Here is a 20,011-nt window from a genome sequence, read left to right as displayed (position 1 = left end):
GCCTACCTGGTCCATGTAGGTGATTCTATCATAATGTAATGTATATGTATATAATATATAATGTATAAGTAGGCCTACCTGGTCCATGTAGGTGATTCTATCATAATATAATGTATATGTATATAATATATAATGTATAGTTAGTCCTACCTGGTCCATGTAGCCCAGGTGATTCTATCATAATGTAATGTATATGTATATAATATTATATAATATAATGTATAAGTAGTCCTACCTGGTCCATGTAGCCCAGGTGATTCTATCATAATGTAATGTATCTGTATATAATATATTATATAATGTATAAGTAGTCCTACCTGGTCCATGTAGCCCAGGTGATTCTATCATAATGTAATGTATATGTATATAATATAATATAATATAATGTATAGTTAGTCCTACCTGGTCCATGTAGCCCAGGTGATTCTATCGATGACGCTCTGATCTGAAACCTGCTTCCCTGATGGAACCTCATGGACCTGACGACAGTATGTACTGGTAGACACCTGTGTACACACACACACACACACACACACACACACACACACACACACACACACACACACACACACACACACACACACACACACACACACACACACACACACACACACACACACACACACACACACACACATTTTAGGACAGCTTCATTATTACATATTTGACCTTTTGTTTTTAACCAGGTTAATGTTAAGGAGGTGTTTTCACTTTTTACACTAGATGGAGCTCTTCGCTAACCTATGAGTCACCATGTGACCCTCAGTGGGGGAGGGAAGCAAGAAATCACATGATCGCAAAAACACACAACAACAACGCACCGTCCACGTGCTTGTTATTCCATTTGGATAAAACACATTTTTCTCAGCTGGTTTTCCTCTGCATGTTTGGAGAGACATGCTGTATCCATTATCCAACTGTCATTAACTAGTGAATGGAGGGTCACGTTGAACGCACAGAGAAACCTCTGTGTTTAGCAACGCTCAGGGGACGATCATACTGCAGATACATATTCTGTGACTAGTTGAACGGTAAGGAAAAATGAAACATCGCTGGCAGTGGTTGAATTATTTACTCCAGCATTCGATGATTTAAACAGTATCTGTATGGTACAGTAGTGTACAGTATGTATTAGACAGTATCTGTATGGTAGGCCTACCTGAATGTACTTGCTGTCAGCAGAGAAGTCGACCTGCAGGACGAACCCGGGCAGGTCCTTACAGTACCCCACCCTGTTCAGAGACGGACCCAGGCTGAGGTCATAGAAATCCACACAGCCTTCAACACAGCCTACTGCCAGGAGGTGGTTATCTGGACTGAACCTGTTGATGTTCACCACACACACACACACACACACACACACACACACACACACACACACACACACACACACACACACACACACACACACACACACACACACACACACACACACAAAGACACGATTGAATGTATTGTTTCCTGTATTGTTTCCTGTAATGTGTGTGTGTGCGCGTGTGCGTGCGCGTGTGTGTTCGCAAGAGAAAACGTTAAACAGACCACACTGTGGTCTCTCTTCTTGCCCCAGACACTCACAGAGTTGTATTTTAGTAGATTAAACAGACCTTATGTCCTGTACAGACACAGACACTCAGAGAGTTGTATTTTAGTAGATTAAACAGACCTTATGTCCTGTACAGACACAGACACTCAGAGAGTTGTATTTTAGTAGATTAAACAGACCTTATGTCCTGTATAGACACACTGCGGTCTCTCTTCTTGCCCCAGACACTCAGAGAGTTGACCAACAGGACGATGAACTCTCCGTTCTCCATGCCGATAGAAACCATCTCTCCATTAGGACTGTAGCTGGTGCACTTAGCAGGATGACCCAACGACACCTTGTTTAACAGTTTCTACAACACAAAACAACACAAAACACCTTGTTTAACAGTTTCTACAACACAAAACAACACAAAACACCTTGTTTAACAGTTTCTACAACACAAAACAACACAAAACACCTTGTTTAACAGTTTCTACAACACAAAACAACACAAAACAACACAATATAACACTATATAACACAACACAATATAATGCAATATAATACAGTACAGTAAAGTACAATACAATACACAAGTACACAATATAAAAGAATAGGTTGGCTTCATTATCCAACCTGTCATAAAATACAGTGTTACTCTGCTCAGTGTGGTTAACCTTCATTATCCAACCTGTCATAAAATACAGTGTTACTCTGCTCAGTGTGACTAACCTTCATTATCCAACCTGTCATAAAACACAGTGTTACTCTGCTCAGTGTGACTAACCTTCATTATCCAACCTGTCATAAAATACAGTGTTACTCTGCTCAGTGTGGTTAACCTTCATTATCCAACCTGTCATAAAACACAGTGTTACTCTGCTCAGTGTGGTTAACCTTCATTATCCAACCTGTCATAAAATACAGTGTTACTCTGCTCAGTGTGGTTAACCTTCATTATCCAACCTGTCATAAAATACAGTGTTACTCTGCTCAGTGTGGTTAACCTTCATTATCCAACCTGTCATAAAATACAGTGTTACTCTGCTCAGTGTGGTTAACCTTCATTATCCAACCTGTCATAAAATACAGTGTTACTCTACTCAGTGTGGTTAACCTTCATTATCCAACCTGTCATAAAATACAGTGTTACTCTGCTCAGTGTGGTTAACCTTCATTATCCAACCTGTCATAAAATACAGTGTTACTCTGCTCAGTGTGACTAACCTTCATTATCCAACCTGTCATAAAATACAGTGTTACTCTGCTCAGTGTGACTAACCTTCATTATCCAACCTGTCATAAAACACAGTGTTACTCTGCTCAGTGTGACTAACCTTCATTATCCAACCTGTCATAAAACACAGTGTTACTCTGCTCAGTGTGACTAACCTTCATTATCCAACCTGTCATAAAACACAGTGTTACTCTGCTCAGTGTGGTTAACCTTCATTATCCAACCTGTCATAAAATACAGTGTTACTCTGCTCAGTGTGGTTAACCTTCATTATCCAACCTGTCATAAAATACAGTGTTACTCTGCTCAGTGTGGTTAACCTTCATTATCCAACCTGTCATAAAATACAGTGTTACTCTGCTCAGTGTGGCTAACCGCTTCATTATCCAACCTGTCATAAAATACAGCGTTACTCTGCTCAGTGTGGCTAACCGCTTCATTATCCAACCTGTCATAAAATACAGTGTTACTCTGCTCAGTGTGGCTAACCGCTTCATTATCCAACCTGTCATAAAACACAGTGTTACTCTGCTCAGTGTGGCTAACCGCTTCATTATCCAACCTGTCATAAAATACAGTGTTACTCTGCTCAGTGTGGTTAACCTTCATTATCCAACCTGTCATAAAATACAGTGTTACTCTGCTCAGTGTGGTTAACCTTCATTATCCAACCTGTCATAAAACACAGTGTTACTCTGCTCAGTGTGGTTAACCTTCATTATCCAACCTGTCATAAAATACAGTGTTACTCTGCTCAGTGTGACTAACCTTCATTATCCAACCTGTCATAAAACACAGTGTTACTCTGCTCAGTGTGACTAACCTTCATTATCCAACCTGTCATACAATACAGTGTTACTCTGCTCAGTGTGGTTAACCTTCATTATCCAACCTGTCATAAAATACAGTGTTACTCTGCTCAGTGTGGCTAACCTTCATTATCCAACCTGTCATAAAATACAGTGTTACTCTGCTCAGTGTGGTTAACCTTCATTATCCAACCTGTCATAAAATACAGCGTTACTCTGCTCAGTGTGACTAACCTTCATTATCCAACCTGTCATAAAACACAGTGTTACTCTGCTCAGTGTGGTTAACCTTCATTATCCAACCTGTCATAAAATACAGTGTTACTCTGCTCAGTGTGGTTAACCTTCATTATCCAACCTGTCATAAAATACAGTGTTACTCTGCTCAGTGTGACTAACCTTCATTATCCAACCTGTCATAAAATACAGTGTTACTCTGCTCAGTGTGGTTAACCTTCATTATCCAACCTGTCATAAAACACAGTGTTACTCTGCTCAGTGTGACTAACCTTCATTATCCAACCTGTCATAAAACACAGTGTTACTCTGCTCAGTGTGGTTAACCTTCATTATCCAACCTGTCATAAAATACAGTGTTACTCTGCTCAGTGTGACTAACCTTCATTATCCAACCTGTCATAAAACACAGTGTTACTCTGCTCAGTGTGACTAACCTTCATTATCCAACCTGTCATAAAATACAGTGTTACTCTGCTCAGTGTGGTTAACCTTCATTATCCAACCTGTCATAAAATACAGTGTTACTCTGCTCAGTGTGGCTAACCTTCATTATCCAACCTGTCATAAAATACAGTGTTACTCTGCTCAGTGTGGTTAACCTTCATTATCCAACCTGTCATAAAATACAGCGTTACTCTGCTCAGTGTGGTTAACCTTCATTATCCAACCTGTCATAAAATACAGCGTTACTCTGCTCAGTGTGACTAACCTTCATTATCCAACCTGTCATAAAATACAGTGTTACTCTGCTCAGTGTGGTTAACCTTCATTATCCAACCTGTCATAAAATACAGTGTTACTCTGCTCAGTGTGGTTAACCACTTCATTATCCAACCTGTCATAAAATACAGCGTTACTCTGCTCAGTGTGACTAACCTTCATTATCCAACCTGTCATAAAATACAGTGTTACTCTGCTCAGTGTGGTTAACCTTCATTATCCAACCTGTCATAAAATACAGTGTTACTCTGCTCAGTGTGGTTAACCTTCATTATCCAACCTGTCATAAAATACAGTGTTACTCTGCTCAGTGTGACTAACCTTCATTATCCAACCTGTCATAAAATACAGTGTTACTCTGCTCAGTGTGGTTAACCTTCATTATCCAACCTGTCATAAAATACAGTGTTACTCTGCTCAGTGTGGTTAACCTTCATTATCCAACCTGTCATAAAATACAGTGTTACTCTGCTCAGTGTGGTTAACCTTCATTATCCAACCTGTCATAAAATACAGTGTTACTCTGCTCAGTGTGGTTAACCGCTTCATTATCCAACCTGTCATAAAATACAGTGTTACTCTGCTCAGTGTGGTTAACCTTCATTATCCAACCTGTCATAAAACACAGTGTTACTCTGCTCAGTGTGGTTAACCTTCATTATCCAACCTGTCATAACATACAGTGTTACTCTGCTCAGTGTGGTTAACCTTCATTATCCAACCTGTCATAAAATACAGCGTTACTCTGCTCAGTGTGACTAACCTTCATTATCCAACCTGTCATAAAACACAGTGTTACTCTGCTCAGTGTGACTAACCTTCATTATCCAACCTGTCATACAATACAGTGTTACTCTGCTCAGTGTGGTTAACCTTCATTATCCAACCTGTCCTAAAACACAGTGTTACTCTGCTCAGTGTGACTAACCTTCATTATCCAACCTGTCATAAAATACAGTGTTACTCTGCTCAGTGTGGTTAACCTTCATTATCCAACCTGTCATAAAACACAGTGTTACTCTGCTCAGTGTGGTTAACCGCTTCATTATCCAACCTGTCATAAAATACAGTGTTACTCTGCTCAGTGTGACTAACCTTCATTATCCAACCTGTCATAAAATACAGTGTTACTCTGCTCAGTGTGGTTAACCACTTCATTATCCAACCTGTCATAAAATACAGTGTTACTCTGCTCAGTGTGACTAACCTTCATTATCCAACCTGTCATAAAATACAGTGTTACTCTGCTCAGTGTGGTTAACCTTCATTATCCAACCTGTCATAAAATACAGTGTTACTCTGCTCAGTGTGACTAACCTTCATTATCCAACCTGTCATAAAATACAGTGTTACTCTGCTCAGTGTGGTTAACCTTCATTATCCAACCTGTCATAAAATACAGTGTTACTCTGCTCAGTGTGGTTAACCGCTTCATTATCCAACCTGTCATAAAATACAGCGTTACTCTGCTCAGTGTGACTAACCTTCATTATCCAACCTGTCATAAAACACAGTGTTACTCTGCTCAGTGTGGTTAACCTTCATTATCCAACCTGTCATAAAACACAGTGTTACTCTGCTCAGTGTGGTTAACCTTCATTATCCAACCTGTCATAAAACACAGTGTTACTCTGCTCAGTGTGGTTAACATTCATTATCCAACCTGTCATAAAACACAGTGTTACTCTGCTCAGTGTGGTTAACCTTCATTATCCAACCTGTCATAAAATACAGTGTTACTCTGCTCAGTGTGGTTAACCTTCATTATCCAACCTGTCATAAAATACAGTGTTACTCTGCTCAGTGTGACTAACCTTCATTATCCAACCTGTCATAAAATACAGTGTTACTCTGCTCAGTGTGGTTAACCTTCATTATCCAACCTGTCATAAAATACAGTGTTACTCTGCTCAGTGTGACTAACCTTCATTATCCAACCTGTCATAAAATACAGTGTTACTCTGCTCAGTGTGACTAACCTTCATTATCCAACCTGTCATAAAATACAGTGTTACTCTGCTCAGTGTGACTAACCTTCATTATCCAACCTGTCATAAAACACAGTGTTACTCTGCTCAGTGTGGTTAACCTTCATTATCCAACCTGTCATAAAATACAGTGTTACTCTGCTCAGTGTGACTAACCTTCATTATCCAACCTGTCATAAAACACAGTGTTACTCTGCTCAGTGTGGTTAACCTTCATTATCCAACCTGTCATAAAATACAGTGTTACTCTGCTCAGTGTGACTAACCTTCATTATCCAACCTGTCATAAAACACAGTGTTACTCTGCTCAGTGTGGTTAACCTTCATTATCCAACCTGTCATAAAACACAGTGTTACTCTGCTCAGTGTGGTTAACCTTCATTATCCAACCTGTCATAAAATACAGCGTTACTCTGCTCAGTGTGACTAACCTTCATTATCCAACCTGTCATAAAATACAGTGTTACTCTGCTCAGTGTGGTTAACCTTCATTATCCAACCTGTCATAAAATACAGTGTTACTCTGCTCAGTGTGGTTAACCTTCATTATCCAACCTGTCATAAAATACAGTGTTACTCTGCTCAGTGTGACTAACCTTCATTATCCAACCTGTCATAAAATACAGTGTTACTCTGCTCAGTGTGGTTAACCGCTTCATTATCCAACCTGTCATAAAATACAGTGTTACTCTGCTCAGTGTGGTTAACCTTCATTATCCAACCTGTCATAAAACACAGTGTTACTCTGCTCAGTGTGGTTAACCTTCATTATCCAACCTGTCATAACATACAGTGTTACTCTGCTCAGTGTGGTTAACCTTCATTATCCAACCTGTCATAAAATACAGCGTTACTCTGCTCAGTGTGACTAACCTTCATTATCCAACCTGTCATAAAACACAGTGTTACTCTGCTCAGTGTGGTTAACCTTCATTATCCAACCTGTCATAAAACCAGTGGTGGAAAAAGTACTCAAATTCTTGACTTAAGTAAAAGTACCAATACTGCAATATAAAAATACTCTTTTACAAGTAAAAGTCCAGAATTAAAAATTCACTTGAGTAAAAGTACAAAAGCATTGGCATCAAAATGTACTTAAAGTACCAAAAGTAAAAGTACTAAATATTTGAAAATAGCCGATCTACAAGCTCACAACGCGTCGCATCACGACGCGTTGTGAGCTTGTAGATCTACTATTTTCCAATAGCCTAGGTTTAAAATAGGTTTAAAGTGGTTAATGTATGTTTCATTATATCATAATTTATATCTGAAAAGTAACTAGTAACTAAATTTTTCAAATAGTTGTAGTGGAGTAAAAGTACAATATTTGGACCCGAGATGTAATGGAGTAGAAGTAAAAGTATTGAAAATTGGAAATACTCAAGTAAAGTACAAATACCTCAAAATTGTACTTAAGTACAGTACTTAAGTAAATGTACTTAGTTACTTTCCACCACTGCATAAAACACAGTGTTACTCTGCTCAGTGTGACTAACCTTCATTATCCAACCTGTCATAAAATACAGTGTTACTCTGCTCAGTGTGGTTAACCTTCATTATCCAACCTGTCATAAAACACAGTGTTACTCTGCTCAGTGTGGTTAACCGCTTCATTATCCAACCTGTCATAAAATACAGTGTTACTCTGCTCAGTGTGACTAACCTTCATTATCCAACCTGTCATAAAATACAGTGTTACTCTGCTCAGTGTGGTTAACCTTCATTATCCAACCTGTCATAAAATACAGTGTTACTCTGCTCAGTGTGGTTAACCTTCATTATCCAACCTGTCATAAAATACAGTGTTACTCTGCTCAGTGTGGTTAACCTTCATTATCCAACCTGTCATAAAATACAGTGTTACTCTGCTCAGTGTGGTTAACCTTCATTATCCAACCTGTCATAAAATACAGTGTTACTCTACTCAGTGTGGTTAACCTTCATTATCCAACCTGTCATAAAATACAGTGTTACTCTGCTCAGTGTGGTTAACCTTCATTATCCAACCTGTCATAAAATACAGTGTTACTCTGCTCAGTGTGACTAACCTTCATTATCCAACCTGTCATAACATACAGTGTTACTCTGCTCAGTGTGACTAACCTTCATTATCCAACCTGTCATAAAATACAGTGTTACTCTGCTCAGTGTGACTAACCTTCATTATCCAACCTGTCATAAAACACAGTGTTACTCTGCTCAGTGTGACTAACCTTCATTATCCAACCTGTCATAAAACACAGTGTTACTCTGCTCAGTGTGACTAACCTTCATTATCCAACCTGTCATAAAATACAGTGTTACTCTGCTCAGTGTGGTTAACCTTCATTATCCAACCTGTCATAAAACACAGTGTTACTCTGCTCAGTGTGGTTAACCTTCATTATCCAACCTGTCATAAAATACAGTGTTACTCTGCTCAGTGTGGTTAACCTTCATTATCCAACCTGTCATAAAATACAGTGTTACTCTGCTCAGTGTGGCTAACCGCTTCATTATCCAACCTGTCATAAAATACAGTGTTACTCTGCTCAGTGTGGTTAACCTTCATTATCCAACCTGTCATAAAATACAGTGTTACTCTGCTCAGTGTGGCTAACCGCTTCATTATCCAACCTGTCATAAAATACAGCGTTACTCTGCTCAGTGTGGCTAACCGCTTCATTATCCAACCTGTCATAAAATACAGTGTTACTCTGCTCAGTGTGGCTAACCGCTTCATTATCCAACCTGTCATAAAACACAGTGTTACTCTGCTCAGTGTGGCTAACCGCTTCATTATCCAACCTGTCATAAAATACAGTGTTACTCTGCTCAGTGTGGTTAACCTTCATTATCCAACCTGTCATAAAATACAGTGTTACTCTGCTCAGTGTGGTTAACCTTCATTATCCAACCTGTCATAAAACACAGTGTTACTCTGCTCAGTGTGGTTAACCTTCATTATCCAACCTGTCATAAAATACAGTGTTACTCTGCTCAGTGTGACTAACCTTCATTATCCAACCTGTCATAAAACACAGTGTTACTCTGCTCAGTGTGACTAACCTTCATTATCCAACCTGTCATACAATACAGTGTTACTCTGCTCAGTGTGGTTAACCTTCATTATCCAACCTGTCATAAAATACAGTGTTACTCTGCTCAGTGTGGCTAACCTTCATTATCCAACCTGTCATAAAATACAGTGTTACTCTGCTCAGTGTGGTTAACCTTCATTATCCAACCTGTCATAAAATACAGCGTTACTCTGCTCAGTGTGACTAACCTTCATTATCCAACCTGTCATAAAACACAGTGTTACTCTGCTCAGTGTGGTTAACCTTCATTATCCAACCTGTCATAAAATACAGTGTTACTCTGCTCAGTGTGGTTAACCTTCATTATCCAACCTGTCATAAAATACAGTGTTACTCTGCTCAGTGTGACTAACCTTCATTATCCAACCTGTCATAAAATACAGTGTTACTCTGCTCAGTGTGGTTAACCTTCATTATCCAACCTGTCATAAAACACAGTGTTACTCTGCTCAGTGTGACTAACCTTCATTATCCAACCTGTCATAAAACACAGTGTTACTCTGCTCAGTGTGGTTAACCTTCATTATCCAACCTGTCATAAAATACAGTGTTACTCTGCTCAGTGTGACTAACCTTCATTATCCAACCTGTCATAAAACACAGTGTTACTCTGCTCAGTGTGACTAACCTTCATTATCCAACCTGTCATAAAATACAGTGTTACTCTGCTCAGTGTGGTTAACCTTCATTATCCAACCTGTCATAAAATACAGTGTTACTCTGCTCAGTGTGGCTAACCTTCATTATCCAACCTGTCATAAAATACAGTGTTACTCTGCTCAGTGTGGTTAACCTTCATTATCCAACCTGTCATAAAATACAGCGTTACTCTGCTCAGTGTGGTTAACCTTCATTATCCAACCTGTCATAAAATACAGCGTTACTCTGCTCAGTGTGACTAACCTTCATTATCCAACCTGTCATAAAATACAGTGTTACTCTGCTCAGTGTGGTTAACCACTTCATTATCCAACCTGTCATAAAATACAGCGTTACTCTGCTCAGTGTGACTAACCTTCATTATCCAACCTGTCATAAAATACAGTGTTACTCTGCTCAGTGTGGTTAACCTTCATTATCCAACCTGTCATAAAATACAGTGTTACTCTGCTCAGTGTGGTTAACCTTCATTATCCAACCTGTCATAAAATACAGTGTTACTCTGCTCAGTGTGACTAACCTTCATTATCCAACCTGTCATAAAATACAGTGTTACTCTGCTCAGTGTGGTTAACCGCTTCATTATCCAACCTGTCATAAAATACAGTGTTACTCTGCTCAGTGTGGTTAACCTTCATTATCCAACCTGTCATAAAACACAGTGTTACTCTGCTCAGTGTGGTTAACCTTCATTATCCAACCTGTCATAACATACAGTGTTACTCTGCTCAGTGTGGTTAACCTTCATTATCCAACCTGTCATAAAATACAGCGTTACTCTGCTCAGTGTGACTAACCTTCATTATCCAACCTGTCATAAAACACAGTGTTACTCTGCTCAGTGTGGTTAACCTTCATTATCCAACCTGTCCTAAAACACAGTGTTACTCTGCTCAGTGTGACTAACCTTCATTATCCAACCTGTCATAAAATACAGTGTTACTCTGCTCAGTGTGGTTAACCTTCATTATCCAACCTGTCATAAAACACAGTGTTACTCTGCTCAGTGTGGTTAACCGCTTCATTATCCAACCTGTCATAAAATACAGTGTTACTCTGCTCAGTGTGACTAACCTTCATTATCCAACCTGTCATAAAATACAGTGTTACTCTGCTCAGTGTGGTTAACCACTTCATTATCCAACCTGTCATAAAATACAGTGTTACTCTGCTCAGTGTGACTAACCTTCATTATCCAACCTGTCATAAAATACAGTGTTACTCTGCTCAGTGTGGTTAACCTTCATTATCCAACCTGTCATAAAATACAGTGTTACTCTGCTCAGTGTGGTTAACCGCTTCATTATCCAACCTGTCATAAAATACAGCGTTACTCTGCTCAGTGTGACTAACCTTCATTATCCAACCTGTCATAAAACACAGTGTTACTCTGCTCAGTGTGGTTAACCTTCATTATCCAACCTGTCATAAAACACAGTGTTACTCTGCTCAGTGTGGTTAACCTTCATTATCCAACCTGTCATAAAACACAGTGTTACTCTGCTCAGTGTGGTTAACCTTCATTATCCAACCTGTCATAAAACACAGTGTTACTCTGCTCAGTGTGGTTAACCTTCATTATCCAACCTGTCATAACATACAGTGTTACTCTGCTCAGTGTGGTTAACCTTCATTATCCAACCTGTCATAAAATACAGCGTTACTCTGCTCAGTGTGGTTAACCTTCATTATCCAACCTGTCATAAAATACAGTGTTACTCTGCTCAGTGTGGTTAACCTTCATTATCCAACCTGTCATAAAATACAGTGTTACTCTGCTCAGTGTGACTAACCTTCATTATCCAACCTGTCATAAAATACAGTGTTACTCTGCTCAGTGTGGTTAACCTTCATTATCCAACCTGTCATAAAATACAGTGTTACTCTGCTCAGTGTGGTTAACCTTCATTATCCAACCTGTCATAAAACACAGTGTTACTCTGCTCAGTGTGACTAACCTTCATTATCCAACCTGTCATAAAATACAGTGTTACTCTGCTCAGTGTGACTAACCTTCATTATCCAACCTGTCATAAAACACAGTGTTACTCTGCTCAGTGTGGTTAACCTTCATTATCCAACCTGTCATAAAATACAGTGTTACTCTGCTCAGTGTGACTAACCTTCATTATCCAACCTGTCATAAAACACAGTGTTACTCTGCTCAGTGTGGTTAACCTTCATTATCCAACCTGTCATAAAATACAGTGTTACTCTGCTCAGTGTGACTAACCTTCATTATCCAACCTGTCATAAAACACAGTGTTACTCTGCTCAGTGTGACTAACCTTCATTATCCAACCTGTCATAAAATACAGTGTTACTCTGCTCAGTGTGGTTAACCTTCATTATCCAACCTGTCATAAAATACAGTGTTACTCTGCTCAGTGTGGTTAACCACTTCATTATCCAACCTGTCATAAAATACAGCGTTACTCTGCTCAGTGTGACTAACCTTCATTATCCAACCTGTCATAAAATACAGTGTTACTCTGCTCAGTGTGGTTAACCTTCATTATCCAACCTGTCATAAAATACAGTGTTACTCTGCTCAGTGTGGTTAACCTTCATTATCCAACCTGTCATAAAATACAGTGTTACTCTGCTCAGTGTGACTAACCTTCATTATCCAACCTGTCATAAAATACAGTGTTACTCTGCTCAGTGTGGTTAACCGCTTCATTATCCAACCTGTCATAAAATACAGTGTTACTCTGCTCAGTGTGGTTAACCTTCATTATCCAACCTGTCATAAAACACAGTGTTACTCTGCTCAGTGTGGTTAACCTTCATTATCCAACCTGTCATAACATACAGTGTTACTCTGCTCAGTGTGGTTAACCTTCATTATCCAACCTGTCATAAAATACAGCGTTACTCTGCTCAGTGTGACTAACCTTCATTATCCAACCTGTCATAAAACACAGTGTTACTCTGCTCAGTGTGGTTAACCTTCATTATCCAACCTGTCATAAAACCAGTGGTGGAAAAAGTACTCAAATTCTTGACTTAAGTAAAAGTACCAATACTGCAATATAAAAATACTCTTTTACAAGTAAAAGTCCAGAATTAAAAATTCACTTGAGTAAAAGTACAAAAGCATTGGCATCAAAATGTACTTAAAGTACCAAAAGTAAAAGTACTAAATATTTGAAAATAGCCGATCTACAAGCTCACAACGCGTCGCATCACGACGCGTTGTGAGCTTGTAGATCTACTATTTTCCAATAGCCTAGGTTTAAAATAGGTTTAAAGTGGTTAATGTATGTTTCATTATATCATAATTTATATCTGAAAAGTAACTAGTAACTAAATTTTTCAAATAGTTGTAGTGGAGTAAAAGTACAATATTTGGACCCGAGATGTAATGGAGTAGAAGTAAAAGTATTGAAAATTGGAAATACTCAAGTAAAGTACAAATACCTCAAAATTGTACTTAAGTACAGTACTTAAGTAAATGTACTTAGTTACTTTCCACCACTGCATAAAACACAGTGTTACTCTGCTCAGTGTGACTAACCTTCATTATCCAACCTGTCATAAAATACAGTGTTACTCTGCTCAGTGTGGTTAACCTTCATTATCCAACCTGTCATAAAACACAGTGTTACTCTGCTCAGTGTGGTTAACCGCTTCATTATCCAACCTGTCATAAAATACAGTGTTACTCTGCTCAGTGTGACTAACCTTCATTATCCAACCTGTCATAAAATACAGTGTTACTCTGCTCAGTGTGGTTAACCACTTCATTATCCAACCTGTCATAAAATACAGTGTTACTCTGCTCAGTGTGACTAACCTTCATTATCCAACCTGTCATAAAATACAGTGTTACTCTGCTCAGTGTGGTTAACCTTCATTATCCAACCTGTCATAAAATACAGTGTTACTCTGCTCAGTGTGACTAACCTTCATTATCCAACCTGTCATAAAATACAGTGTTACTCTGCTCAGTGTGGTTAACCGCTTCATTATCCAACCTGTCATAAAATACAGCGTTACTCTGCTCAGTGTGACTAACCTTCATTATCCAACCTGTCATAAAACACAGTGTTACTCTGCTCAGTGTGGTTAACCTTCATTATCCAACCTGTCATAAAATACAGTGTTACTCTGCTCAGTGTGGTTAACCTTCATTATCCAACCTGTCATAAAACACAGTGTTACTCTGCTCAGTGTGGTTAACCTTCATTATCCAACCTGTCATAAAACACAGTGTTACTCTGCTCAGTGTGGTTAACCTTCATTATCCAACCTGTCATAACATACAGTGTTACTCTGCTCAGTGTGGTTAACCTTCATTATCCAACCTGTCATAAAATACAGCGTTACTCTGCTCAGTGTGGTTAACCTTCATTATCCAACCTGTCATAAAACACAGTGTTACTCTGCTCAGTGTGGTTAACCTTCATTATCCAACCTGTCATAAAATACAGTGTTACTCTGCTCAGTGTGGTTAACCTTCATTATCCAACCTGTCATAAAATACAGTGTTACTCTGCTCAGTGTGGTTAACCTTCATTATCCAACCTGTCATAAAACACAGTGTTACTCTGCTCAGTGTGACTAACCTTCATTATCCAACCTGTCATAAAATACAGTGTTACTCTGCTCAGTGTGGTTAACCTTCATTATCCAACCTGTCATAAAATACAGTGTTACTCTGCTCAGTGTGGTTAACCTTCATTATCCAACCTGTCATAAAACACAGTGTTACTCTGCTCAGTGTGACTAACCTTCATTATCCAACCTGTCATAAAATACAGTGTTACTCTGCTCAGTGTGGTTAACCTTCATTATCCAACCTGTCATAAAACACAGTGTTACTCTGCTCAGTGTGACTAACCTTCATTATCCAACCTGTCATAAAACACAGTGTTACTCTGCTCAGTGTGACTAACCTTCATTATCCAACCTGTCATAAAATACAGTGTTACTCTGCTCAGTGTGGTTAACCTTCATTATCCAACCTGTCATAAAACACAGTGTTACTCTGCTCAGTGTGGTTAACCTTCATTATCCAACCTGTCATAAAATACAGTGTTACTCTGCTCAGTGTGACTAACCTTCATTATCCAACCTGTCATAAAACACAGTGTTACTCTGCTCAGTGTGACTAACCTTCATTATCCAACCTGTCATAAAACACAGTGTTACTCTGCTCAGTGTGGTTAACCTTCATTATCCAACCTGTCATAAAATACAGTGTTACTCTGCTCAGTGTGACTAACCTTCATTATCCAACCTGTCATAAAACACAGTGTTACTCTGCTCAGTGTGGTTAACCTTCATTATCCAACCTGTCATAAAACACAGTGTTACTCTGCTCAGTGTGGTTAACCTTCATTATCCAACCTGTCATAAAATACAGTGTTACTCTGCTCAGTGTGACTAACCTTCATTATCCAACCTGTCATAAAATACAGTGTTACTCTGCTCAGTGTGGTTAACCTTCATTATCCAACCTGTCATAAAATACAGTGTTACTCTGCTCAGTGTGGTTAACCTTCATTATCCAACCTGTCATAAAATACAGTGTTACTCTGCTCAGTGTGACTAACCTTCATTATCCAACCTGTCATAAAATACAGTGTTACTCTGCTCAGTGTGGTTAACCTTCATTATCCAACCTGTCATAAAATACAGTGTTACTCTGCTCAGTGTGACTAACCTTCATTATCCAACCTGTCATAAAATACAGTGTTACTCTGCTCAGTGTGACTAACCTTCATTATCCAACCTGTCATAAAATACAGTGTTACTCTGCTCAGTGTGGTTAACCTTCATTATCCAACCTGTCATAAAATACAGTGTTACTCTGCTCAGTGTGGTTAACCTTCATTATCCAACCTGTCATAAAATACAGTGTTACTCTGCTCAGTGTGACTAACCTTCATTATCCAACCTGTCATAAAATACAGTGTTACTCTGCTCAGTGTGGTTAACCTTCATTATCCAACCTGTCATAAAATACAGCGTTACTCTGCTCAGTGTGACTAACCTTCATTATCCAACCTGTCATAAAATACAGCGTTACTCTGCTCAGTGTGGTTAACCTTCATTATCCAACCTGTCATAAAACACAGTGTTACTCTGCTCAGTGTGGTTAACCTTCATTATCCAACCTGTCATAAAATACAGTGTTACTCTGCTCAGTGTGACTAACCTTCATTATCCAACCTGTCATAAAATACAGTGTTACTCTGCTCAGTGTGGTTAACCTTCATTATCCAACCTGTCATAAAATACAGTGTTACTCTGCTCAGTGTGGTTAACCTTCATTATCCAACCTGTCATAAAATACAGTGTTACTCTGCTCAGTGTGACTAACCTTCATTATCCAACCTGTCATAAAACACAGTGTTACTCTGCTCAGTGTGGTTAACCTTCATTATCCAACCTGTCATAAAACACAGTGTTACTCTGCTCAGTGTGGTTAACCTTCATTATCCAACCTGTCATAAAACACAGTGTTACTCTGCTCAGTGTGACTAACCTTCATTATCCAACCTGTCATAAAACACAGTGTTACTCTGCTCAGTGTGGTTAACCTTCATTATCCAACCTGTCATAAAATACAGTGTTACTCTGCTCAGTGTGGCTAACCTTCATTATCCAACCTGTCATAACATACAGTGTTACTCTGCTCAGTGTGGTTAACCTTCATTATCCAACCTGTCATAAAATACAGTGTTACTCTGCTCAGTGTGGCTAACCTTCATTATCCAACCTGTCATAAAACACAGTGTTACTCTGCTCAGTGTGGTTAACCTTCATTATCCAACCTGTCATAAAACACAGTGTTACTCTGCTCAGTGTGGTTAACCTTCATTATCCAACCTGTCATAAAACACAGTGTTACTCTGCTCAGTGTGACTAACCTTCATTATCCAACCTGTCATAAAACACAGTGTTACTCTGCTCAGTGTGACTAACCTTCATTATCCAACCTGTCATAAAACACAGTGTTACTCTGCTCAGTGTGGTTAACCTTCATTATCCAACCTGTCATAAAACACAGTGTTACTCTGCTCAGTGTGACTAACCTTCATTATCCAACCTGTCATAAAACACAGTGTTACTCTGCTCAGTGTGACTAACCTTCATTATCCAACCTGTCATAAAACACAGTGTTACTCTGCTCAGTGTGGTTAACCGCTTCATTATCCAACCTGTCATAAAACACAGTGTTACTCTGCTCAGTGTGGTTAACCTTCATTATCCAACCTGTCATAAAACACAGTGTTACTCTGCTCAGTGTGACTAACCTTCATTATCCAACCTGTCATAAAACACAGTGTTACTCTGCTCAGTGTGGTTAACCTTCATTATCCAACCTGTCATAAAACACAGTGTTACTCTGCTCAGTGTGACTAACCTTCATTATCCAACCTGTCATAAAACACAGTGTTACTCTGCTCAGTGTGGTTAACCTTCATTATCCAACCTGTCATAAAATACAGTGTTACTCTGCTCAGTGTGACTAACCTTCATTATCCAACCTGTCATAAAATACAGTGTTACTCTGCTCAGTGTGACTAACCTTCATTATCCAACCTGTCATAAAATACAGTGTTACTCTGCTCAGTGTGGTTAACCTTCATTATCCAACCTGTCATAAAATACAGTGTTACTCTGCTCAGTGTGGTTAACCTTCATTATCCAACCTGTCATAAAATACAGTGTTACTCTGCTCAGTGTGACTAACCTTCATTATCCAACCTGTCATAAAACACAGTGTTACTCTGCTCAGTGTGGTTAACCTTCATTATCCAACCTGTCATAAAACACAGTGTTACTCTGCTCAGTGTGGTTAACCTTCATTATCCAACCTGTCATAAAATACAGTGTTACTCTGCTCAGTGTGACTAACCTTCATTATCCAACCTGTCATAAAACACAGTGTTACTCTGCTCAGTGTGGTTAACCTTCATTATCCAACCTGTCATAAAATACAGTGTTACTCTGCTCAGTGTGACTAACCTTCATTATCCAACCTGTCATAAAACACAGTGTTACTCTGCTCAGTGTGGTTAACCGCTTCATTATCCAACCTGTCATAAAACACAGTGTTACTCTGCTCAGTGTGGTTAACCTTCATTATCCAACCTGTCATAAAACACAGTGTTACTCTGCTCAGTGTGACTAACCTTCATTATCCAACCTGTCATAAAATACAGTGTTACTCTGCTCAGTGTGGTTAACCTTCATTATCCAACCTGTCATAAAACACAGTGTTACTCTGCTCAGTGTGACTAACCTTCATTATCCAACCTGTCATAAAATACAGTGTTACTCTGCTCAGTGTGACTAACCTTCATTATCCAACCTGTCATAAAATACAGTGTTACTCTGCTCAGTGTGACTAACCTTCATTATCCAACCTGTCATAAAATACAGTGTTACTCTGCTCAGTGTGGTTAACCTTCATTATCCAACCTGTCATAAAACACAGTGTTACTCTGCTCAGTGTGGCTAACCTTCATTATCCAACCTGTCATAAAATACAGTGTTACTCTGCTCAGTGTGACTAACCTTCATTATCCAACCTGTCATAAAACACAGTGTTACTCTGCTCAGTGTGACTAACCTTCATTATCCAACCTGTCATAAAATACAGTGTTACTCTGCTCAGTGTGACTAACCTTCATTATCCAACCTGTCATAAAATACAGTGTTACTCTGCTCAGTGTGACTAACCTTCATTATCCAACCTGTCATAAAACACAGTGTTACTCTGCTCAGTGTGACTAACCTTCATTATCCAACCTGTCATAAAACACAGTGTTACTCTGCTCAGTGTGGTTAACCTTCATTATCCAACCTGTCATAAAACACAGTGTTACTCTGCTCAGTGTGACTAACCTTCATTATCCAACCTGTCATAAAATATGTCTCTCATATTATCCATTTTATTTTCAGCGCTCCTCCGCCTCGCATCAAAGCCCCGCCTCACGCCGAAGCCCCACGCCTAAAAACGAGCGTACCTTTCCAATTTCCCAATGAATGCCAATTTCCCTGTAACATATAATATAGTTATAGTTATAGTATAGTATTATAGTATATATAGCAGTATATATATAATACCTTATCAGCCAGGTCCCAGATGCGTACAGTAGCGTCATCACTAGCAGAGATACAGACATCTTTGTGAGGATGGGCAGACAGACCCCAGATGTGACCTCTGGTGTGACCGGTCACCAAGGTGTTGGAGGCGGCGTTCTTCTCCCCCATCTCTATCACCTCCCCGTCCTTAGTGCCCACCAGGATCTTACCCTGAGACACACACACACGCACAGGCACACACACGCACAGGCACACACACACACAAAGACACACACACACACACACACACACACACACACACACACACACACACACACACACACACACACACACACACACACACACACACACACACACACACACACACGCACACATACACGCACAGACAAAACAAAGTTTCAGTCACTAGTTTAAAGTCTTTCAATTACCATGACTAGACCATACCCGTGGGGGGATATGCGCACATGATCTGGCAACCCGGGAACCATGGAACACAAAATGCTAATGAACTGCTGAGATTTGGTGAAATCGGGAAACGGGCTTCGCTGTTAGGTGCACATGGTAATGGTTAATGGCCGTGTGCAAATTCAGATCAATTGCTCCAGACAGTGAGGAGAACCAGGCAGAACACCCCAGCAAGCACAGTCAGGACCCCGGACCAATCAGTGACGTCTCGATTGGGGCTA

General features: G+C 39.3%; 1 protein-coding gene across 1 annotated transcript in view; it reads right to left on the bottom strand.

Moving 5' to 3' along the window:
• LOC311035580 (echinoderm microtubule-associated protein-like 6) overlaps window positions 1-20,011 on the bottom strand; it is a gene marked incomplete at both ends in the record, with an annotated part of 83,523 nt that overhangs the window by 3,246 nt on the left and 60,266 nt on the right. Inside the window, 4 exons of the mRNA XM_084043857.1 lie at window positions 403-506; window positions 1,160-1,322; window positions 1,723-1,895; window positions 19,347-19,535. Of these exons, the coding sequence (XP_083899983.1) occupies window positions 403-506; window positions 1,160-1,322; window positions 1,723-1,895; window positions 19,347-19,535 (629 nt within the window). The remainder of the gene's footprint in view (window positions 1-402; window positions 507-1,159; window positions 1,323-1,722; window positions 1,896-19,346; window positions 19,536-20,011) is intronic.

Source organism: Gymnoscopelus microlampas, assembly GCF_963454915.1.
Source record: "Gymnoscopelus microlampas genome assembly, chromosome: 2".
In the NCBI taxonomy this organism is placed as follows: Eukaryota; Metazoa; Chordata; class Actinopteri; order Myctophiformes; family Myctophidae; genus Gymnoscopelus; species Gymnoscopelus microlampas.
The sequence above is the reverse complement of the archived record's forward strand: the minus strand, read 5'-3'. Positions and strand labels throughout refer to the sequence as shown.